The 25,750-nt window shown below is 44.8% G+C and overlaps 1 protein-coding gene across 1 annotated transcript in view; it reads right to left on the bottom strand.

The window, feature by feature from the left end:
* UAP1L1 (UDP-N-acetylglucosamine pyrophosphorylase 1 like 1) overlaps positions 1 to 25,750 on the bottom strand; it is a 166,204-nt gene that overhangs the window by 120,100 nt on the left and 20,354 nt on the right. Inside the window, exons 2-3 of the mRNA XM_085611235.1 lie at positions 23,834 to 24,038; positions 9,634 to 9,809 (exon numbers count right to left, since the gene is read on the bottom strand). Coding sequence (XP_085467361.1) covers positions 9,634 to 9,809; positions 23,834 to 24,038 — 381 coding nt within the window. The remainder of the gene's footprint in view (positions 1 to 9,633; positions 9,810 to 23,833; positions 24,039 to 25,750) is intronic.

The raw sequence follows: 25,750 nt of genomic DNA, 5'->3' as shown, positions 1-25,750 counted from the left end.
AAAAGATATCGCATGTTCTCGTGATCAGCTTACTTGTTGTGAGGAAGAACTGCCGAGAGCCTCAAGACCACGTGACATCTGGGGTCCATTCACTGCCTATATGTCAGCTAAATCAACTGACTAATGACATTCTATGCGATGTTACTATGTTAATTGTATAATTTTATTGTCCACAGTGCTTTAATATCATACTTGACCAAAATGAAACTGCATTAACTTGCGGCTATGTATTCTGTAATATAGTGAATACAATGATGATGTTATACTGCTGTTATGATGTGAAAATCTATAAATAAATAATAATTAAAAAATGTATTTAAAACAAATTGCTGTATTTCTCTGTTAAACATATGGCACTCTGGCGACAAGCCACTGGGAGCAAGATGCCTGGCGTTTGTAAATGTGACACTTGGAAATAAGAGACAACTTAAATTATGAGTTTTATGGACATGGAATGGAACAACCTCCCTCAACATATCAGAGCCTCCTCCTCACTTCTTGAGTTCTGTAAGAAACTGTAAACCTAGCTCTTAGTATAAGCTTCTTAGGGACCACACACCTACACACTTTCCAAGCGCCTGGATACCCTCTCTGGTCATCAGTGCCCTCTACAAATCAATATAACATATGGAATCAACGTTATAAACAACGTTCTCTTCAGTTTAAAATTCTCCCATTTCAAAGTGCTGCCTTTACACACAGCAGGCATCTTGCTCCCAGGGGCGTATAGACATGGGGTCATATTTATAACTGAAAAAATACAGCCATTATTTTAAGTGGGAGAAATTTTAAGTGCAGAAAACTGTTCCATATTGTGAACATTTTTGCAGAACATTTTTCTGCACTATACATTTCTCCCATTTAAAAAGGTTTGTAGGTTTGTGTTGTATATGTACCAGTGCCACATATGGCTAAAGGTATGTCCTGTGCCGCAAGTACATACAACACAGACTCTCAGTCACCCATACACATATATCCCATTCATACACACATGTTAATACATGCTTTAAAGAACACGCTCTCATTGACACGCATGGCAGTCCTGTCAGTGCCCTTAGTCAAATTATTTTGTTCAAACCATAGTATATGTCTCTAAAGACATTTGGCTTAAAGTCAATGAAGCTGGGCGTGGTGGTGTCTGGTCACAATGTGCGAGTTCCTTAGCCTTCAGTAGCTCACAATGATTTTCAATGATCAGAACTAGTTCTCACTACAGAAAAGGTTGGAGGCCCCTGCTCTATACCATTTGTAATGTCCAGAGTATTGCTGAAAAGGCAAGAATGTAACAATGCTCTTACTGTTAATAGCGGGAGATAGTTCAAGTCAATGGAATATGGAGAATTGAAACCATTCCACCAAAAACTTCATTTTAATTGAAATGACAACTCTGTTATGGAAAAAGAGTATCTAGAAGTTTGGAATGCAACCAGGAAGATTACCCCTAGTGGTGGTAATTGAGTGAGGCTAAGTTACTAAAAACATGGATTTCTTGATACAGACTTCTAGCCGCATATTCTTTACCTTAGAATTATCCCAAGGTGTAAGATTGAATCCAGATGTTTTTTGTGAGCAGTAACCCTGCACGCCAGTAGATGGCGTCACTCGATTCTAGATGGCGTCACTCGATTCTACATGGCGTCATCTGTGCTGGAAGGGAGTTTCACAGTGCCTATGTAAGCACCACTCCAGCATGCTAACATCAGTTATTTTCTTTCCGTGCCAGCCAGCGCAGATCCGGAGAGAGTTACCCTTAGTCATTTTTTGACAGATACTTTTTTTGAATTTGTCAAAATTCTTTTGAGAGTTTTCTACTTGCGTGGCAGGAATGGCGCTAGAAAAACTGGGTTCAAGCCCTGCGGCGCCTGTTACCGACAGATGTTGTTGACGGGTCCTCTCCTTGTCATCCTCTAGTGTCTAAAGCATGACCACGACATGCCAACCTGCCATGCACCCAAGGCTTTGAAGGAGCTCGTCCTGCGATGGTCTCGATCCTGGTCGAGGGGAAGGTCCCGGGATCGGACCCAGAGCCATTGATTTTCGTCGCAGGCGTTCGACTAAGTCCCACAAAAAGAAGTAGAGTAAGAATCTGAAGAGGTCTTAGACTTTACCCCGTCCGTCAAACTCATCCTAGGAGCAGAGGGTGTGTCATCATTCAAGTTCTGGCTCCGTGGTTGAGCCTACACCTGCGCCGGCTATCTATGCCTCCCAGAGTTTCCGGAAGAGACTTCCACGCAACTCCACGAATTGAGGACATATACCTCAGATTTGGGTGGTCCATCTCCGCTGGCATGCTTTTGGAACTCGCAGGTTCGGGAGGTGCCAATGCTGGTTGCCTGCCGACAGGTTCGCCCTCAGCACCAGTGGGGTACCTTGGATCCACAGATGGATCTGGACCGGCGCCAGTCAGACCACCTCCACACCCATCCCGATGTTGACCCTCCCAGTACGGTCTCCATTCTCATCCCAAACTTTGACACTGAACCAGAGGGGCAATGCAAACTCTGGACTGGAGCCAAACCCTCTAGACCGGAGCCGGAGTCTATTCCTATGGGCTAGTACTTGGGAAAGACTGGGAGGGGCCACTGGACCCTGAAGAATACTAGCCCCTGGCAAGGATTGGTGCGAGAAATTGGCAGATAATGGTTTGGTGTCTCCTCCTACCGTGGCCATGGAGGAGGATGCCACATTTGCTATGGTTGTGAGGACGGACGATTTCCTGGACCTTCAGCTGCCCTCGAAAGCTAAGGTCTTGACGGAGGTGCTTCAGCCGGTAGTCACCCTTGCAGAACCGCTTCTCCCATTTAACAAAGCCCTCACAGGTGTCCTGCCAGGAGCCAGGTCCAATGTCTGCACAGGGGCTCCTGTGAACAGGACAATTGCACGCAACCAATGCCCCGCCCCAGGGGACCCCTCTTTCCTCACCCTATACCCCACCCTGGAGAACTTAGTGGTCCAAGACTCCACTTCCACAGTAAATCCTGGCCCATTCCCTACCACTTTACCGGATAGGGAATCCAAGAGGATGGACACCTTAGGCAAGTGAATGTTTTCTTCTGCCAGCCTGGCATTGTGGTCTTTGAACACTGCATGCCTTTTGGGCAGTTATTCCCATTCGCTGTGGGATTTTGTTGCGCAAGTGCTGCCTATGGTCCTGGTTTGGGTTCTCCAAATTGTCCGGAGGGGCTACTTCCTCCCCTTCATGACTGCCCCTCCACCCATGCAACCTTTTTACGACAGGCTGATGGGAGGACCATCTCTCCTTACTCTGCCAGGAAGTAGCAGCTCTCTTGACCAAGGAAACCATAAAGAGGGTACCAGCATCAGAAGGTGGTCGTGTTTGCTATTCTCGCTATTTTCTAGTGCCCAAGAAGGACGGAGGCCTTTGTCCTATCCTAGACCTGTGCCTTCAATTGTTTCCTGAAAAAGAAGAAATTCAAAATGCTCACACTCGCTCAAGTGCTGTGCACCCAGAAGACTGGATGGTAGCGTTGGACTTGCAGGATGCATACTTTCACATTATTGTCCTGCCTGCCCACAGACGCTACCTGAGGTGCACGGTGGGCCAAGAGCACTGTCCGTTCACCGTGCTCCCGTTCAGACTTACTAGCGCCCCTCAGGTATTCACCAAGGTGATGGCGGTAGTTACACCTGATCTGCAAAGATTAGGGCTGCCAGTATTTCCCTATATCGATGACTGGCTGTTAAAGGTGGATTCATCTCAAGCAGTCATCTCCCACCTCTAGACTACGGTAAACCTCCTGCACTCGCTGGAGTTCACCTTCAATGTGCCAAGGTCACGCCTGTCCCTTCTCAAACGCTCCCTTTCATCTTAGCTGTTCTTGACACAGAGCAGTTTTGGGTTTATCCAACAGAACAGCAGGTCCAGGCTATGTTACTGATGTTTCAACCTCTCCTGGGTTTCAGTGAGACTGGCTCTGAGGCTGCTGGAATTCATGGCCTCCTGCTTTTGACGCATGCCGGCTACCATATGCGTGCCCTGCAGTGAGACCTGAAGTTCCAGAGGGTGAAGCATCAGGGGAATCTCTGTCACATGGTCCAGATCTCGTAGGGCACAGCAAAAGATTTGCAGTGGTGGCTAACAAACCGTGATTGGGTCAGCCGCAGTCCCCTCTCACTTTCCCAACCAGGTCTGACAGTAGTGACAGATGCGTCACTCTTGGGATAGGGAGCCATCTGGCAGAGGCGGAGATGAGAGGCCTCTGTTCTCTGGTGGATGCCGGGCTCCACATTACCCTGTTGGAGCTCAGAGTGATCCGACTGGCATTGAAAGTCTTTCTACCCTCTATCAAAGGAAGGCTTGTGCAGGTGTTCATGGACAACACCACTCCAATCTGGTACTGCAACAATCAGGATGGGGAGGGGTCATGGACCCCTTCTCAAGAAGCCTTGCGCCTCTGGATATGGCTGGAACATCGGGACATTTTACTGGTGGTTCAACACTGGAGAGGATCTTTGAAAGTCAGGGTGGACGAACTCAGCCAACAATGCCTAGCAGATTATGAACTACGTCTCAATCTGGAGGTGGTGCAAGGTGTCTTTCAACAGTAGGAAGAGCCTGGGTTAGATCGATCCGCCACCACCAACACGCAATGTCAGCAGTTCTGCGCGCTGGAGTTTCCAAGGTAACTCTCGCTCGAAAAAGCTTTTAGTTTCAAGTGAAGCTCAGGCCTCCTGTAAGTCTTTCCGCCCATCCCACTCCAGCCCAGAGTTCTCAAGAATATTAGGAAGGACTGGGCCAAAGTCTTCCTTGTGGCTCCAGACTGGGCTCAGAGATCCTGGTATCCCGAGCTGTTGAGCATGTCCATCAGTCCTCTGATCAGGCTGCTCCTTCAAGAGGACCTTCTGTCGCAGCAGCAGGGGAGGGTTCTCCACCCGAACCGGTCAACTTTCTGCCATCATGCATGGAGACTGAGCATTAACAGTTGACAGCTTTCGCTCAAAGTCTGCAATTTTATCTTGCCTACTGGGCGTCCCCCCACCAAGGTGCTATAAGCTGGCCGTTGGAATACATTAGTGGCATGGTGTGTGCTGAGCAACAAGCTGATTCCCTAGTTACTCCCCTTTCTCAATTTCTTTTGTTTAGTCTTCACCTGACCCAGCAGGGCTCAGCCAAGACTGAGTTCTGATCCTGGACATCTGTCAGGCAGCAACATGGGCAACTCTGCACATGTTTACCAAATGATACTGCCTGGACTCTTTGCTGGTTTTGTCCAGCAGGACTCTTTGGTCTTAAATCTGTTACACAAACCCACCTCTGGGAAGGTATTGCTTGGCTATCTGCTCTAAGGAAAGGAATCTGCAGCTAGAAGTCTCTACCAGATGAACAAGTTACTTTCCTTCAATAACACATTATCTGGTAGTGGCTATCTAGCCGTAGATTCCTTACCGACCCATCCATCCTACCCGCTCTGAACAGTTTTCTAGGGTCAGAGCCTTAATTTTTCACACCAGTGATCAGTGTTCTGGTGTAGAAAGTCACGGAAAGAAACTGATGTCAATGCACTGACTATATAGGCATCATGCACGCCACTACCAGTGCTAATGACACGTGGAGCCGAATTACGGCACCTACAGGTGCACAGTGGTACTGCCCATGAATAATTTGCAGATCCAATCTGATGACTGGGGATAATTTGAAGGTAAGGAATCTGCAGCTAGATAGTTTCTCTACCAGACAAGGCATTACCGAAGGTAAGCAACTTGTTCATCTCACGATCACTGAAGGATCCTATAGACTCTAGGTAAATGTCTGCATTGTGGAGGGGAAATACAGTGATGAGTAGGTGGACAAGATAGGAGTGAACCATTGGAGAGCACACACTGGGACCGCACAGACCCTCTCAATCAAGTTCATGTGCAGGGCAACTGGGTGCTGGAACTCAGCACAGAAAGGAACAATCAGGAGAGCACAAGAAATAAAAGATGCAGATTCGAGGGTGTGTTCTCACTGGCAGAGTCTTCAGGTCTCTGGTAGGGCTTGGCTTCACGGCACTTTCTTAATTTTTGGACTTCTTCGGCCTGCTTGGGCTGCAGTGCAGCCAACTAGATAAATGGCAGCACGGCATTCAGGCTTGTTACTAGCAAAGTGTAATGGGAAATACTTTAGCTCCAGGTTGAGAAAGTGCTAAAGAATGGTCCAAGTATGTCTTTACAATAATGGTGGAGATCTTCTGTTTCTCTGTGGGAAGCTGCTATCCTTCATCTTGCACATAGTGTCGTATGCAAACAGATGATGGTGTTCAGCCCAGAGTAGCCCTAAAGACAGCTGCCCTGAAGGTGATCATGAACTTTCTCCTGTCTACACACCTATTGATGATCAAAATCATTATTAAAAGAACGCCGCTTATAAGGTTTGGTCACCTACACATTCATTATAAAATAAAGAAACACAAAGGGCTCCCCCATTTGCAACAGTCCAGTGGACTTAACTGGAAAGGGGAGGTCAGTAAACCTCACCCCTGGTGTAGCTACTGCACCCCAAAACAGAATACTTGTTGTCATCAGCCAATGGCAGATGCAACAGGGCTACTCACTTTTGGCACTGCACTGATTGCACCGAACAGGGTCAGTCACACTTGTATCATCAATTGACAATTTCAACTACTGCAAATATTGAACTCTGGTGAACCAACCATCTAGATAAATAAAGCACAGATAACTGCTTCATGGACTATCAATCAAAGCCTTTTGCTTCTTCTAAACATTTATTAACAGAGAAAAGATGTAATCACACTTGTGGGAATGTGCAAAGTACTTTAAATACTCTCTACAGGAACATGCTACCACAAAATAGAGCAAGAGGTGGGACTTTTCTAGCTTATGTTTACTCAAGACTCAGAAAACACACAAAACTACAACATTTTTGGACCTGGCCCCACACTTATCTAGTGTGAGCAGCACCCTAGAATGTCCCTAGACATGAGTGAGGTCCTGGACCGGTCTTGTGACCTGGATCATTTTAATGACAGTGGACTACAATTCATGTCAGGAATTTAGCATGTAGTGTGGTCCATGTAGAAGCATACAATTTTTGTGAAACTTTAGTTGTGACCAGAGCTTTTTATTTGTATCACTGGAGCGGAGGCCTACTGGTCCATTTGTGTCAAGTTCCACTTCTATGTGCGAACCTGTATCCTAATGCTAATGTCCCAAGTTTATGTTGTCCTGGTTTGTGTATTGGGCCAGCATGGTAAATGCACCATATGCAGAAGTGAACAGAAAGGTAACGGATCAATAGGAATAGTTTTACAGCTCAAAGAATTTTCTGGATTCACATGCTGTGCAATATTCTGCGATCTAGTGGCTGGGTTCATAATTGTTCATGTGTAGTCTCTTCCCTTTTTTCTTTCTTTCGAGAGGGCGTAGTTAAGTTGTCAACCATTTGGTGCTATGTCCCTAGTTGTATGACAATAGACACACGCCCTGGAAATACTTCAACACAGTCACCATCTTCAGATGCTTTTTTCCACCAGGCTACACGCATTGTATGTAGCAGTGAATCAGAGGAATGGAGGCCTTTGAGTTTTTATTTTGGAAGCCCCTGACCAGTTTCTCTGCACAATATGGAGGGAAGGTTATTTTCCCAGACAATGAAAGTCTATTGCAGCCATTCCTGAAGCTGGAGAGGAGACCTAGACACTGAAGAGGGGACAGAGAAGGCAAGGTCCGTTAGGATTTCAACCAGGCCTTTTCCGGAGACAAGCTGCTAATTAGTCTTCCTGTACCACTGCCATGTGGATAGATGATGAGGGTGAAGGGTGGGATTGCAGCCTTTCTTGTTCAGGTGAAAGGGATCCCTTTTTAGTGAGGCACATCTTTGGTTTCTCCTGTGCCCACTGTACAGTGTAGCTCTTGGTGGCCAGTTACCGACAGCTCACACCTCTGTATTTCTGTTGTGACTGCTCTAGGTTGAGACTAGCCTGCTGTAAAAAGCACCGCTCATCACAAAGGTTGTGTGTATTGATAGCCTGGAGAGGACACTTTAAAGAAGAGCCACGCCAAACAGGTTTTGCTCTGATAACTGCTTTACAACCAGAGCTGGTGTCTGCTGTGCAACCAGAGCTAGGGTCTACCTGACAGCCAGCTTCCCAGAGATAAGGGGACATAACTTGGAGTCTTGCCGAAGGCCTGTACCCATAATCTGAAACACCTGGAAGCCAATCTGCTTGCTGAGATGGAAGGAGTCTGACAACTCTGCCTGAGGGGTGTCTGTCTATTGAGTGTTAGAAGCAGCAGACGCCCCGGTGCTGTACTATGGAGAATGATTCGTAAGCCCGAGTAGCAGGGTGCAGTCTCTGCAGTAAAGTCGTTCCAGGCAGGAATAGTGGATCAGCATCTGACATAGCCATCGCAAAAAGATGACAAGTGACGTGCCCGTGGTGGATGTTACCACCAAGAAGCAAGAGTTGTCCCTTTGATGGACACTGCCATTGGAATTAAGAACTTTGCATGTGGTGGTTGGCACCACAAAACTGAACGCGTGCTTATGGCAGTAGACACCACTGCATCTAAAAAGTGAGCCCAACAGCTGCCATTGTGCCGCTGTGACCCTCCTAACTGTCCCCATCGCCCATTAAGAGGCCCACCTGCTGCCCATCACAAAGTCACCCAGAAGCAGGTTCGACAGATGCTAAAGCCCACTGCTGGTATCCAGGACCCACAGATGCTGAAGGACTCCAGGGGGCAACTCAATTCTGTTGCTGCCTGCCTGAAGCAAAGGCTGCGTCTGCTGCTAGTGCATCATCTGCAAGAAGCACAAGGGAGCCGAGACCTGCATGAGGTGAGACACTTGAACTGAGCGCACATGCTATTGAAATGGGGTATCAGTGCCAGACCTCAATTCATGCTGCATAGCCACTTTTGACATACAAAAGGAGGAACACCTGGGAAGAAGGGGGAAGGGAGGGCGGTAGCCAAGGTTCAGTAACGCTAGCACCACAACAAGTTTGTATCTGCTGCCATTATCTGTGTTGTATTCCATTTTAACAGTGTATCAAAGCATATTTTTTTTATCTAAGTAAAGCACTGGGTGGGACATTCAGTTATTGCACTACTGGGTAAGTGTTGAGTCCCGAGTACCCACACTACCGCGGAGAAGCCTATGAGTGGCTGGCCATTGCCTCCACTGACAGTCAAGTGCTGAAGGGCTTGAACTTGGCCCAATCATAGGCAAATAAACCTAGCCTCCAAGGCAAATGACCCAGTGGCTCCTGCTCTCCATGTAAACCCCAAACAGGGTCTGACAAGGTTGTTGTGTCCTCTCTGCCGCCTCGTATGAAAACCACTATGTGGGTGAAATGCCATTATCAACAGAGGAACTTTTACTAGTATAGGCACATTAAATCGGTGAAAAGTGACACTGATTTAGACCAAAATTCGTTGTGCATAATAGAGGCCTGTGACGTGGACTAGCTAATTACCTTTTAGCAGTGTTACAGTAGGAGTTGGGGGGGAAATTGGTGGTGGGAAATTAATAGTGTACAATGCATGTTTAGTGCCTGTAACAGGTAAGCGTTTAGAGTAGTAAGCTCACACCTTCATATTGCTTGCCCTCAGAAAACAGTTAAATAGAATATCAAGTTAAGAAAAAGATTGTTCAGTTGAACTGTATACCTGGAGCCATAGCAAGCTTGTCCTTCTGTTCCAAGATGGCCTTCCCATCGAAAGTCACAGCTGGCAGCATCCTCTGCTCAAACATGATAACGTTGGACTTATCCAGGTGAAAGTAGTTGTGCTCTACAAAGAACTTCTCTGTGGGGCCCAAAGTGAACTCACTAGTCATAATGTACCTAAAACACAGAAATGCGCATTTTTAATTTACGGTATATCACCAAGTTTAGTACAGTGCCCTCCCTAGAGCACTTCAACAACCCTGTACAAGGATGACTGCACAAAACAAGACCATCTCCCTCTTTCAAATGGATTGGATAGCGACTATGCCATTTTTAAAAAATGGTCTAAAGAGTTGTCGCAGTTTACACGCCTTATCAGACAGGTCAACCCCATACAAGGCTACATCTCTCCAAAAGGCTGAATAACTATGCTTCCTCACAGTTTCATATCCTCTCCCTTCCAGAGTGAAAGTTCCCTGAATTGACAAAGCTTAACAGAATAGCTTGTAGTGTTTAGAAACATTTACTCATCATTAAACAACCTGAGTGGTGAGCCTAACACAGAATAACCATGATCTATTTTTCAACAGTGAAAGAGAAGATACCCAGAAAAGAATGGTTGATTTAAAGGTGTTGAAATTCCAGCAATAGCAGACAGGTCAGTAAAGAATAAGTGAGGCTGTACATTCGGCAAAGTACTTGTCCATTCCATGTCTGAAGATACAATGGAAATGTGTGTGATGAGTGGGAATGCAACGTGTCAATGGACGGAATAACGGAGTAGATTCAGAGCCAAGGGAACCCTTGGGGTAATGTGCATAATATGAATAGTATTATACATAATAATGCTGAACAAAATTCTTTAGGACCAGTCGTCAGCTCTAACAATATATTTCCTCAACACAAGTGTTGAGATCTGGAGTAATCTCTGGACTCATGTGCAGTAACAAGATTTAAAAGTGAATGAAATGTGGAAGTGACAAATTGGAATATCAACATCTGCTCAATTGTTGGATGCCATTGCTAAACAGGCACCTGGTAAGCTACAAATGGACACACTGAGAAGAGTAGGCCAAGAGGTCAGAAAAATGTGAATAAATGTAAATAAATCGCAGCATCCTAGAGATCATATTCAGGGATCTCAAAGCCAGTCTCATGTCGATCCCTAGGAGGGCATTCCAAAGCCTACTGAAACATTTAAAGACTCTGGTATTGAGCCTCTCGTGCGAACTAGCAACTGTTAAAACCGGGCTCCCAAAGCAAGACTATTTTAATCTGAATGTCAGAAAAGCAATGCCCCAAAGCCTCAGGCATGTGGCGAGAGAATGATTAGCAAGGTCACATCAGATGGGTACGCCCTGCACCCAAGAAAGACAGACTGAATGACTTCTCCTGTGTGTAGGTTTGTTAATTCCAACTATCTGGAGTCAAGATTTGAACATCAGAACAGCATATATTGGTCTCCTCACATGAGGCAGTGAGTGCCCAAACTACCTTACCATGCACCCACACTAAAGTTCACTGGGCGATTAGTAATTTCATTAAACATATTTTGGCTAAACTCTTTACAGTAGATCAAACATTTAAAAGCAGAAACTGGAGACGTGAGAATGCCTCGTATTAAGTAGACATTACAAGTGAAAAGCAATAAACCAGCGACTGCTACAGCAAATAGATAGTGAAAACACCAATAATGTTCACCAGGAATAAAATATCAGCAGGGGTGTAGCATGATGTGAAGTGGTGGGGAGTGTGATAGGCGCTTTGTTACAGGACTCCTCACGCTGGTCGTGAATTCAGGCTGCTTGCAGTGCTCGAACTACCGTGAATTGGGTCCTATCAAGAGAACTCTAAATGGAATGTAGACCTCCCGTTTACTCAACGGAGCCAATGAGGTCACTCTTAACCCCCCGCCTAACCCCTGCCTCCGGTTCTGATACAGCAGCAAAAAGGTGGATGGCCTGCTTGTGAAGCACTCAGAGTGGGGTGCCAATGGCAAGAACAGGAAGCAACTATTCCAGCCACAAAACATCACTCCAAGTGAAACAACGAAGAGGGAATTCAGCACTTCAAGCAGTGATCAGCTAAACGAGGGCTAAATCTCATGAGCAGGCCTGTATCAGAAACATGCGATTCCAAAGAGACATTTAAGCAACTCCAGAGAGCGGCAGGGTGTGGTATGAAGGCAATGTTTCCCTGCATTTGTGGCAGAAAAAGGGGAAAACAACAAATAAAGGCAAAATAGGATGTCTTACAACTTCCAAACAGAAAGATGGAAAATGGGAAGAAAATTAATAAAATGCTGGCTGTTCGGCTGGTGCCAATCTGGATATGGATCTGAAAGAAATAACAGAATCCGATACTACTTAACAGACTGGACAAAGTACATAAATCATCTGCAGCAGGGGAGTTCCTCCTGATGAGAATGGAGGCTAAGGATGTAAGTAACCAACAGTGGTGAAAGAACACTAGACAAGCTAGAGTACTTTAATGGTTGATCCGACCACAGTGGGAGGAATCACCCAGAGCATAAACAGTACCACAGCTCTATGTCAAATGCAATGCTCCCAACGGATACCAAGCTTCAGTTACATGAAAACAGAGGAGGGTATCCATCAGAATCCTCGGTTACACTTTGGTCCTGTGACAACAGAGTAATGGCTGACTGAGATGATGCAATCTGTCCTTACTAACATTTTGTTTTTATAAATATTTTTTATTGAAATCAAGGCATGACATGAAAAAACCAAGTCACACGTGCATTGGCAATATAGTTATGATGCAAGTGATACTTGAGACAATCATGAAACAATAATTACAGTCCCCGATAAAACATATTCAGATCTCATTTACATTATCTTCTCTCGGTCTTGGAGGTTAACATATCTCCCCCCTGTAGACGTTCCATTGCTGTCCTTACTAACATGTGCCTCCTTCAAGTCAGAGAGGTTCTGCTTCGTGGGAGAAATCAGTAAGATGCAGAGTGCTAATTATTTACAATACGATGTCACACACAGAATACTGGTGGTTTCAGCACCTTTTAATTACTGGTACAACCAAAAGTGAAATGAAAAGCAAATACAAATCAACACCTGCTAAGTTAATCAAGGATAGTCAAGAACAGCTAGCACTGCTGTTGAAATGATCTACGCTAACCATAGAAGAACCGACACGTGATTTTAGCTGGGCTATTTGAGGAATCCTTTTAGTCCGTAAAAAAAGATAAATAAATAGCATATTTCAGGAGGTTTGGTCCTTGAATCCTGATCTCTGGAGTCTAGATAAGCCTATCCAGTTCTTCTGCTATAAGCAGTAAGAGTACATGGATAACCCAATTAACTTGTGTAAGTCGTCTAGCAATTGTCAAGCTTAATAAAACAGTCTAGGTTGACCACAACTAAATAAAACACGCAATACAGGAAAAAAAGGAAAGGTCACCGCCTTTTATCTGAGCAGAAAAACTGAACTTTGTTCTGGTGGAGTAAAACTGCAACTTTCACAAAGTCCAGCATTTAAGCAGAAAGCTCTGAATATTCTTAGTGGGAATCAAGATTTAATTTTGAGGCATACTGGTGGCCAAGTATGGAACCATACCTATGGTAAACCAGGAGGATTGTCTACTGAAGCAGCAGGATGAATTCGATTAGAATCTGATAGTAACACTGATACTGGGTTCACCAAGGTCAGTGCCAACCCTAGAGTTCTAAAATGTGCACCACCTTTTTAAACAAGCATTTGCAATGCAATGGTCTCGGCATTGTTAAAGTTAGAGCTATTGGCATTGTTCATGACATTATATTTGTTTATGTTCTTAAAACATTTAAAGAAACGGCACTGTTATTTACAATGTCAATAGCTTAATCACTCTCAAATGCGAGACCTATTGCATTTGCACCCACACAGAGCCACACAGAAAGCCACCCACACACACAGAGCCACCCTCAGAGCCACCCTCAGAGCCACTCACATAGAGCAACCCACACACAAATAGAGCCACCCACAGAGCCACCTACACACACACACACGCAGTACCCCACTGACCTATTTACATTATGTGCACTTTGTGATCTGCATGGTACATGTTCTTTGCTGCAGGCACATTAACCCTATGTGCTACCTTTCCAGGAGTCAAAACTTCCACTAGACAAAACTCCGATCTCTCTCTAGGAAGAACATTAAACACCAGGTTCATCATGACATACAGTATACTGTATTTCAGCAATCTGGAACCCCCTACTTAAAGTCTCACCTTGCTCTTAACAGTCACATGGAAAGCCTGCAAGGTTTGCACCCTAATAATAGGTCTCCCACCCTCTGTAACTCGACAGCCCTTTATTTGAGACCGGAATTAATTTTCCGTTAATACTCCTTTCACAGACGTCTTCTGTTCGTATTCACGGGAGAGCGTTGATTTTTTTTTAGGTCTGGCTTGAGTGCAACTGTCACCCGACCTTTTAACCAGTCATTTTCAACATCTTACACCACTCCTAGATTTTCCAACAACCATACTACAAGTCCCACAGTGCACATCCAACTGTGGGCAGTGTCATAGCCAGTGACCGTTTGGCTCTCCAAGGGAGAGACTAAGCTGTTTGGAGATTACGTCCATTGATATCTAAGGGGTTGAAAACAGTTTGAGGGTGGGAAGATTTTCAGACCTGATGATCCCACTAAAGTCAATGATGGGAAGGGAGGGGGGGGGGTCATTTTGTATATTTTGGGGCTGATGAAGAGTCCAAGGAGGGTGACATACCCCCAACGAGAGTGCTTTTAGGTCTATGTTATGTATGTTATCCATGTTCCCATTACCGCTAAATGTGGTTAATAACATCCTGACTGTATTCAAATGTGTACTTATCGGGCTGAAGATTGCCTACAAGTTTACCATGGCAGTCACACTTGTCCGCATTGTGAAGTGGGACTCACGGGTCTCCTTGAACACTAAGCCAGGTAGCCAGAATTACCTGTATATCACAATGTTTTCTTTGTAATGAACGGGAACTAGGCTAACGCAAGATGTCTGCCGTTAGAAGCTGTTTGTTTACCCTCACCGGCGACCACCAACAGTTCCGAGCTCTTGACGTATATCCAAGCCCACAACCAGTCACCCCGACTGACTATGGCGGCAGCGGTATGGGATCATTGGCATGGTTCTGAGAAAGCCCCGTCTTAAGATGGCCGCCACGCCAGCGTCCCGCAGATTGTAGGCAGCCCATTGTACTCCTTTGTCGGAGGTGGGCGCACGCGCAGTGACCTCCCGGCGGGTATTAATGCAGGATGGGCATGCGAAATGTGTGCATTACTGTTGGGTTGCGGGTAATAGGAGCCCTTTGAGATTAAGACAAGTGGACGGGGAAAGACTTGAGGGCTCGTGAGTAAATGCGAGGGAGCTGTGCCTGTGAACCTTTTGGGTGAAGTCATAAGTGGGTTGAAGTCATAGGTGGCTAATGGGTAAGACGTTGGTGAGCTCAGGTTAACGGCTCAGACATAAAATGCTTGATAGTTCGACATGGGAGGATAGCTTATGGCAATGGGTTCGACTTGGCTTACCTGGCGAGAGCCATGAACACCGCCGCCTTTCTCCGAGGCGAAGCAGAAATGCCTCGGAGAAAGGCAGCGGCGTTTCCGTATTCGAGGGCGTGTTTTTCTGTTCTCTCCTCTTGCCATTGGCTGGAGGAGATAATGAGAAAAGTAGCAAAAAACACGCCCCCGAATCCGAAAAGGACGGGGCCTGTTCGGAGAGAGAAACCTCAGGAGAAGAGGAGAGAAGAGGGGCGGGTTCAAGCCCCTCTTCTCCAAAACATTAAATCTCGGAGCGAGACTGCGCAAGCGCAGCCTTCGAGCCGAGACCTAAAAATGACAGTCATTGAGTAAATGTACATACACGTGCACTGCACCATGGCTCAGTATGTGGCGCTGATGGCAAAGGACTCTTCAATCAAAGAATGCAATTTTCTCTTTTGCAGCAGTTTGCAGAGCAGTTCAACGCTTCAAGTGAGCTTGAACTCAGAACACTAACTGACTGCTGATATACAAAACCCCATTTAGTAAGAGACGTTTAGCAATCTATAAAAAGGTTATTTTCAAAAAGATCTTTTTGTAGCACAGTGCAAGCTCTAATATTAGGACACAGACCTTTTTTTAATCGCGTCTAATCAGGTCCAGGGGCAGAGTTGCAAATTTGTATCTTTGAGAAGTTTACTGATGAAGTCAGCTGGGTTTTGGAACAATGAGTTGCAGAAATGAGTCTCTTCCACATGAGGCTTTAGCTCATCCTCATGGAACCTCATCAACCACCAGCTGCCAGATTCGCTCCTGGATAGTGATACATTTCTAGGAGCATCTCAGAGTCATCTTTCAAATTGGATGAGAGTGTATCCTTATTTTATTTTTTTTGCATCATTCATGCATCACTGCCTAAGGTTATGTATGGTGTATGCAAATGCCCCAGCCTGGTGATCAACAGGGCTGTAGAAACTGGCTTACTCGGATCCGGCATCATCATAAAAACAACCAAACAGAAGAGATTGCCTAATTTGCGAGATAAAACAAGCATTGGGAAAGCCAATAGCTGTTTCCTTTTGGGTTTGTCCACACAGATCTTTTACCTGCACCAATGCATTTAGCCGATGTTACACATTGGCAAAAAGAAAACAATATATGCTCATTTGTCTACGCTGGGGAGGGGAGTGCATTACCCGGGGGCTGTATTGAAGGAGCAGAAGACCCAGGGGTTAAAAAAAAAACATTTAAAAAAAAAAAAAAAATGGTCTGAGTGGAGGAGCAATTTGGACAGGATTTTTTTTGTCAAGTATTTTTAATAACATTTTCTTAAGAGAAACACATTGCATGACAGTGTATGTAAATTGGAATTGTTTTGTGTGTTTTCAACCTTTGGAACTACGGTCATTTCTCTGGGTTTACAGTTATCTAATACATAGTACAATTGCTGCCATATACAATATCACCCACCTTTGCATGTCTTTTCACATGAAGATACTTCAAGGCTTGCAGTGAGAGGAGAAGTGTCATTCTACAGCTTTATTAAGAGACCTGAACTAGATCATAAAAGATTAAAGGGTGTTGGAAAGCTTTTGAGGGCGGTGGACAGAGCAAACCTCCAGCCGGGGAGACAGAGCGAAGGAAGAAAAGAAACGCAAGGACCTGGGATCTGGGGAAGAGAACCAAAGGGAAGAGAAAATGAAAAATGACAGAAAAAAAGACAACATTCCCAGCAACAGCGTTTTTTTGGGGATCCATTTCATAAGGGAACAAATGAAATAAAGGAGAGGAAAGAAAGGGTAAGAAACGTATCTTAAAGTCACGGTTTTCAACAAGTTAGGATGAGCGAGACAGAGACAGAAGGAAGAAGAGAAATAAAGAAAGAGGGAGGGGGAGGCTGACAAAGGCAGAGCAGGAGAAGTAAACACTGTCCTTGCCAGAGTCCTTTTGCTTCTCTGCCCTCCCCGCCGCCGAGCCTTATCTATAGGCAGTGGCTATATCTGACACTCTGGAACGCATGTTTAAAAACAAGCATTTGCAATGCAAATAGGTCTCGCATTTGTGAGTTAGAGCTATTGACGTTGTAAATGGCAATGTTTTTTACCTATACGTTTTATTTTTGGAGTGAATGTATGTAGTGTGCAAAATCCCTTGGAAAGGTCCTGCACTTCTTTATAAATACATTGAAAAAGACGGAAAGTGTAGATTGTATCAACAATTGCTTGGCACGTACCTCATGGGTGAAGTGTCGCCACGCATGCACACCGTGGTGCTTTACTAATGCGAAACTCATTAATAAAAGTAGTGCTTACAGACTAACCAACGCAATAGGGATCAGAGCATGTGAATCCGAATCCCGGCTTCTCATTCATTTTCTAGACTATTTGACTCACTTTTCTGCATCTTGGTTATTCCCCAAACACTGGGAGGCAATGAAGTTTGCCAAGGGGGCGGGGGCTTTGGGGTACATAAAAATGTATTAATTGCCTAGTTGTCAAAGGTCGCCTGGTGTTAGTTAAAAGCGTTCAGATTTCATTAGGATATTAAGAGTACTTTACTCGCATCTATGAGAACATAGACATTAACAGTTTTAACAGTGTTTTAGACAGTACTGGTTGCTTAGTTTCATTGAATTAATTTTTGCATTTTCTCTTTTACACAGCATCCAAAGTAGGTTACCTAACCCCAAAGCCCCGATCTGTTAAATGACCCATAGAAGGGAGTGTTTTACAGTTGAACAAATGGGTCCAAATGTAATTTGGTAGTGCCATGGAATGATCAGCCAATGAGGTACTCGATGAGCAGGTATTTAACTACACGTTCAAAACGTACAGTATTGTGGCTGTTGTTTGTTTGTACACAACCACCTCCCTGAATGTGTTTAATAACACAGAGCTTCATCTACCAGACCGTGCTCACAGAGGGGCGACTAAAGCACAGAACAAAATGTATTCATTTATCCTGAGTGTGAAGGCACCCGGAAGGCTTAGGTGCCCGCACGTAGAGGCTAGGGATCCCAGTGCTTCTACAGACTCTGCGGTGCTCCTCTGCACCAGCAGGGCACAGCTCAGAATCTGCTGCTTCTGCTAAGAATAGGTGAGGGGGATGAGGTTGAGGCATGCAGGAGTTGCCGGCAGATTTCCAGGTTATTGAAGTGATGATTCTGACGTGGGGCAATGGAGACTGACTTTGTCTGCACCGGTCTATTTCTCTACCATCTACCGGGCTCACGGTCATGTCCCCATTCATCTCTCCTTGTTAGAGGCGCACAAGCCAATATATTAATTAACAGGTAGAGCCAACCGGAGACGAGCCAAGCGTATACGAGCCAGTGGGCGAGCCGTGAAAATGATCGGCATGTTATTCATACAGTAAACATGATGTAAATGTGCGCTAATTTCTCTTCAGAATTCAAAAAAGTGCATTTCTTTAGCACGTCACCTCAGTACACAAGATTATAGCACTGAATGGAAAGGAAGTTATTAAAAGTGCTCGTTTTAAGCATGGGTTAAAACACTGCCGCTCCTCCCGCCCGACAACAATGTCATTTGTGAACTAAGAGGTGTCAGTTGCCCTGCATACCCCGAATGTTGCCTAGAGTCTTATTATATTTAGAGTAACATTAAAATCTAGTTCATTAAACACTAGAAGTTTTTGTACAGCACGCATCTTGAACTTGCATATTTCAAGGTGGCAATAATAAAGATGAAAACGGAAGTGCTGGCAGGCGAGAAAACACGAACGGGAGTGGAGGGCGGTAGAGGTTGAGAAGTCACAGACTGAGGGAGGGGGCGGTGGGGTGGGGAGACAGGGAAGAAAATAGGGTTAGGAGTAAAGGGGCCAATAGCCGTTGAAGGATACAAAGGATGAATGAGGAGGGACTAACAAGCCTCAAACCAATCGGTAGGCAGCATTTAAGACAAAAGCCAATGGGCAGAGAGTGGGCGGAGCTTCCACACTACTGTATATACTGCATGTCTCGCAAAGCGATGGCAGCGCATTTGCGCTGCAACGCTAGGCAAGACCTAAAAGAAAATAGTGCCAGGAGTAAAGGGGCCAATAGCCGTGGAAGGATACAAATGATGAATGAGGAGGGACTAACAAGCCTCAAACCAATCAGAAGGCAGCATTTAGGACAAAAGCCAATGGGCAGAGAGTGGGCGGAGCTTCCACGAAGCTTCCACACTACAGTATATACTGCATGCCTCTCAAAGCGATGGCAGCACATTCACGCTGCAACGCTAGGCGAGACCTAATAAACAGTAGGAGAATGGTTTCCATTAAATTAAAGTGGGCGCACGCTGTGCCCTGTCGATCCCGCCCAGTTCATTCTATTTAAAGAATAATGATAGGTGGTATGGTGTCGGTTTCTGGACAAAGAAAATAAATATGCCACGAGCAATCTGCAGACGGAAATGCCAATTCTACTGGAAATGTAGCATGTAACACGGCAATAAAGCATTTTGTACAGAGAGCAGTAGAGTAGATCCAGCCCTCCCTTCCACGCACTTTTCAGACACACACTCCTACTCCGCAATTGCAGGCAGTGCTTTAAATGGGAAAAAATAAGTGCAGGTACTCATTAAAATGAGTTAGAGGTGTGGCAAATGGGCGGGGCTAGGGGCGGCGCTAAGGGCAAGCTATGATGATACATAGTGACTACTGTACCAGTTGCAGCACATATCAAAACGCATGAGAAATGCGTTTATGTAAACAAATCAGGTTAACTCATTACACAAATAGAAAGCCAAACAGGATATGTTAACATTTCCTTGTTTTGTAATATTTGCTGCTGGTCCTTAATGCCATATGTTATTTGTTGTTTGGCACAATACTATACATTCTCAAGCGTGCACACAGACAAAGAGCAAAACCAGCTGAGATGAACACAAAATCATTCCGCCCATTCCCTTTAAAATATATCTTGAGAACTCGTATTCTCTCCCTCTTTCTCTCACAAAAATAGGCACACACAGGTCGGCGACCACACAGACATGTATGTATGTATAAACGATTATTTAAGTTAACAGGAAATGCACAGGATTTTTGACTGTACACACATTTGTGTTAAAATACCGTTTCAAAGCCCATTCATGATTTCAGAACTCAACAAATATCTGGTATTTTCATGTGAAAAAAGTGGCAATCCTAACTTCACCTGTCACCTCACTTCTATACAGCTATCCCTCTCCCTTCCTTCTATGTTCATCTTAACTTACCCTCAACCAAATCCATTTAGATCTTATTCCTGGAGTGCTGCGGCGTTCCCTGCTGTTCATTGCCCTACGGGCAGGGCTAACTTTACACCCATGGAGCCAGTATTCAGGTCAGTCATGTTATCATACAAAGGCAGCGATTAGTGATGGGAAACTAACCTGCTTTGGGGAAGGTAGATGATTGTGTGACGCTGCCGCACACTTTAGTACGGCCAGTGCATTTCCCTAAATGGGACAGGATTACTGACTGGCAGCCCCAGACGATTTCACACGCCTGATGGAGAAAGGAGGGGCCTTAACACTATAAGCCTAATAGCCATTGCGCACCTGATCGACAGTGCAGGGTCTGTCTAGACCCTGTCCTGCTGATCACAGCATGACGCATGGCAAGCCCTCTCAGACCCCTGCAGTCTGGGGCCATTCAAGTGAGAGCTGCTGAAATCTACAGCAGCGATTGTGCAAAATGCCACTGAGGGGCTCAGTGTCTTGCAAGCTCCTCGGAAGCAGGGCGGCATCTGCCCTGAGCTGGAGGAGATAAGTAACCTGAGCCTGCTGTGCTCTCAATCAGGGTACCAGTACTCTCTCTGACCTAAGAAAAGTGCCGGTACTCAGTACCTGTAAGTACCGGCCCATTTAAAGCACTGATTGCAGGGGAATAAATGCCACGTGGAGAGTAAATAAAACTCATTACATCTCCTGCTCTGCCCGCCTGGCTGCCGTATGTGTTGCATTGCAAACAGCATTGACTCAACTCATTCCCTGAGGCCAGCTTGGGCTGCCTAGTTGTGAAAACGCGCCTATTTGAATGCAGAGCGCGGGTTGGGAAGTGTTGTGGGAAGCCTGAGATTAATTAAAGTGCAACCTGCTGTGACGAGAGGCCGGAAAGGAACTGGGGCGTGCCGCGCTGCTCCTTTGTCAAAGGGGAAAGAAATGATCTGATTAGGCACACAGGCGCACTGTTAAAGTGAATTCAGAGCACACTGTTAAAGTGAATACAGGGTGCATTGCTAAAGTGAATGCACAGCATGGCGCACGATTAACCAACAGAAATAATGTGCTGAGTAAGTGCACGGGCGCCATTGCCGGTGGAAGCCACTTTTCAGTGCAGGGTTCATAGGTAGGTGAGCATTGCAATGATAACACTATTCCTGCAGCGTGTCCCGTGCAGACTGGTTGGGAGGGGTAATTCTCGAGTCCCAGAGGACTCAGATCAAGCCATGCCTGCGGATCCAGTACCAGACGGCAGATGCTGAAAGAAAGGGGCGTGGCCACCATTTTCAAAGTGAAAGTGCTCATAAGGCACTGAAAATAACAAGTATCAGCTACTGGATGCTACGCCAGAGCCCGGGACCAACCTTGACCGGAGGCTCGCAATAAACAGTGGGGTGCCCAAAAAAAACATTAAAAAATTCTTGATTACGGGGGTAAAGGCGGGGGGGGGGGGGGGGGGGGTGTTTTTTTTTTTTTGTTGCTGGGAGGACTGGAGCACAAAATGCACCGAAAACATCGCTGGGGAAAAGAAGCACATGGGAGAGGATGTGAAGCATGTGTGGCGCATAGGCAGGGAAACACATGATGAAGAAAAGTAGTCCCGACCCAAAGACATAAGCAAGTAAAGCGCAATAAAACTGTAGTTGGTCAGTGCGGCTTCTGATAAAAAAGGAAGAAAACGGAAGTGATGAATCGGAGCAAAAACCAATAGGGTGGCTGGAAACTAAGTGACGCATAATAAACCCTATTGCAAGCCATAGGCAAGCAGCAGGAGGGATTACTCTCGCTATACGGATTACTTTAGGTCTCGGAGAGACAGTGCATTCACGCTGCCTAGGCGAGACCTAAAAAGGCTAATAACTTTCTTCAAAAGCGACAGCTACACTGTAGAGCCCTCGCTAGGTTAAATTTGGAATGGAGTATTATAGTTGATCACTGCATTTTAATAAAAAAATGCCAGGCTAATGTTCGGGTCATGGAATGTGAAATTTGAAACGAACTTTTAATTTTGCCCATGTGGTTTTTATCAGGGGGTTAAGAGAATAACGAAATAGGATTATAAAGTTGAAACTTTCCACAACACAGCAAATTAAAAAATGGTGGATTGCCTTCATAAAATAGGAGAAAAATGAACCTACAAAAGAGTTAAAAATTCTCTATATGTGTCTCGGGATGTTAAAAGCCAAGCCCTCATTTACGGGATTGACATGACTAGGAAGTCCAAGAATAGATGGCCACGCGCAAATCTAATGCAGGAAAAGGCAACTGCAAAAAGAACAGATGATGGACGAATGCTTAACAATGCAACCATTCACCCCAAGTCAACAGATCTGGGTTTAATTGATCTTTTTTTGCCCACCACAGTTTAGACCCAGCCATATGGGAACAGTCCAGCCCGAACTGCCAAGCCAGGTCCACCCTGGAACGGAAACAAGCATACAGGGACCCGGGTTATCGCCCCTTATCAGCCAGGCTAGGTTGACTCTAGTGGCGCAGTGAGCACGGGACCCACGTCTGAGCATACCCCTGCCAACTTAAGGTGACAAATGAAAAGAGAAAAAATGGACAGAATACTGAACATGGATTTAGGCCCAGATCTCTGTACTGGGATGAAAGATTGACATTGTTCAACATTCTGTCCATCAACTGTTATTTTTGGAAAAAACAATCTCGGCATTACCATTACTGGGAATGCAGATAACAAAAGCCCATCTAGTCACAACTGATGCAAGCTGAAGGATTTGACTAATTAATGGCTGGGTAAAACGCGTGCCTGTCATCCTTCAACTACTTTAGAGATTTATAACGAGACATTACAATACATCGTGTTTTTTTTTTAAAGAAATCTTTTTATTTTGTTTTAGAGTCAACATTTCCAAAAAAAACAGTATTACAAACTTTGGTCACATGCCGATCTCGCCCTGTTCGATAGCTACCCTTCATTTCCCAGAATTGTATGTGGAATTTAAATAGTATCCTTGGTCGTTTCAAACTCATGACCCACCCTGGAGGGACCTGAAACAAGAGAGGACCTAGAGTCTTTGTCACTAGGGCTGCTCCTCATTGTGTCTCCTAAGTGCCCCCTGAGAATTGTGAGGCGTGTCTTGTTGCATGTCATCTCCTAGATCAAACCCAAAATACCGTCTCCACGGCCCCCAAATTCAGTAAAACATTTTGGGGCAACCCCCTCCTGTGGTATATGGTGCGTTCGGCTGCAATGTAAAGGTCCATTCCATTTGTTCACTCCTGGACAGTCTGGTTCTCCGTCACTCCCCACTTTAAAATCCATCAGCGTTAAACGAAACAACAACAACAACAACAACAAAAAACACACACACAGGGCACCAAAAATATCCAATTAAAAGCTACATGCTTATAGCACACCCTTAACTAGAGGTTAATAATCAAGTAAAAAACACAATAGGTTAAGCAGGGACAACAGCAAAGTACATCCTTCAAAGACACAGGGGATGGAAAAAAGATAACACCAACCATGGCACTGTCCCCTTTGAGCCACATCTATGACTGGCCAGCTCTTCCACTTTTCGTATCCTCTCTGCCTGGATCTCATACAGCGTCTTCCCACTCGGCAAGCCAACGTTGTACATACCCTTGGGGTAAGTTACGCCCAAGCGGGTTCCCTGGCCCCCAGCCAAGAGAAGCACTGCCACCTTGCTTTGGGAGATCTGATGGAAACCTTGTTAGGAAACAAGAGCAGGAAATTAGCAAAGTCCATCACAAACATGCAAGTGAGCAAAGTAGGTTCGAGGAATAACCATTTTAAAATCAAGGCTAAAATACATTCAAAGTTCAAACTGAACATAACCGTTAATTACAGGCACAAGTAAACTCAGGTTAAGATAAATATCCTCTCTTTAGTCCAGTACTTCACTACCATATGCCAAACTAAATGAATTGAGCTCTGAACCAGTCAGTGGCAAACTGTGGAACTGAGTAGGTTCGTATGATTAAATAAAAATAAAAAAGGTATGCTTATTTTTGACGCACACCACTCGACAAGTGGTTCCAAATAAAATAAATTTGCATGAAGAATATTTAAATTAATTTGATCAAATTCTCCCCTGGCAGTTGGGGATGACGGAGAAAGGCACAAGGAAATGAACTGCAGAACACTTCAGTGCCTCTTTTATTTTGATGTTAACTTATGTGCGCCCTACTAGGACATCACCATAATCCTTTGCGCACAGTACCATGCTGGGCTCAGCTACGAAATCACCCATAACTCACTGTTTAATGTACCGTGTTAGGCTCTATTAAGGGCAAACACCTCATTATGAAAGACTGTGCGTGTCGCAAGACCATGATTTTAAAATACAAAACCCCACACGTACCAGATTACTAGTACAACTAGCAAATTCCTACAGCACACGATCTTTAAATTCTCATGTTGGTAACCAGTATAGAATCATTGAACAATCACATGTCTAGAAAAGACCCTTCATGGAGATATTAGGAGTACAAATTGTCGATTCTCTCATCAGTCATGGACAGGTTCAATATTCGTTCAGAGAAATAAAGCTCAAGTACTGTTGCCTGTAGAAGACTGCAGAGTTAAACGGCCTGCACCAGTGCAGTCCAACAGTGATGAACAATCCTTAACAGCTGGGATCTGCTTCACTGTGGATTCCTTTTCCCTATCTAGATGTTTAGTCCAAAGCATACTCTTTCATATGCCAATGTACTTTAATTCACAGCTTCACTCTGATGGAAAAAGCCCACTTTGCATCCTACTTTATTTAGCACCTGTTCTCACTCTGCGTTTCTGCTATAATTCCACAAAGTATGATTAAAGAAAGGAGTCACACGGCTGTCAACTCAAGAGACATTGAGTCAGCAAGTCTGGGCCCTGAAGAAGGAAGCTCAAGGAAACAAGCCTTTACAGAGCTCAAGTCCCTGCAGAATACCAAGGTTCACAACCTGATCCCTAATCCTGTGATTATTCACTTACACATTAACAGAACTCTGCTAATCACGGGAGCATTACGTCTTTGATCATCTCCAAATAAGGAGAGTATCAAAAGATGAGTTTAGAGTTAATGCAGATACCAAATGCTATAACGACGGATGCAGCTCCCACAAGAAAGTACAACTTGTGACCGGGCTGGAGAATGTAGATTTTGTTACATGTATGTGACTCATATTTGTATTTAAAGTGTTACACTGCATGCAGGGGCAAGAACAAATGTAATCAGTTGGTATGTTACAATTGTATTACAGCAGAACGAGGTCAATAATCTGGAACAAAACCACCTAGGAAAGAAAAACAAAGCTTGAAATCTCTTCAATGCAAATAGAAACTAACGTCAGACATTTTGCTTTTCCCCTTTTTAATGTTTTTAGAATTTCAGCAATTTAATATTTAATTGAACCAAACAAGTTCATCTGTAT

This window comes from Triturus cristatus, chromosome 1_2 (genome assembly GCF_964204655.1).
Source record: "Triturus cristatus chromosome 1_2, aTriCri1.1, whole genome shotgun sequence".
In the NCBI taxonomy this organism is placed as follows: domain Eukaryota; kingdom Metazoa; phylum Chordata; class Amphibia; order Caudata; family Salamandridae; genus Triturus; species Triturus cristatus.
The sequence above is the reverse complement of the archived record's forward strand: the minus strand, read 5'-3'. Positions and strand labels throughout refer to the sequence as shown.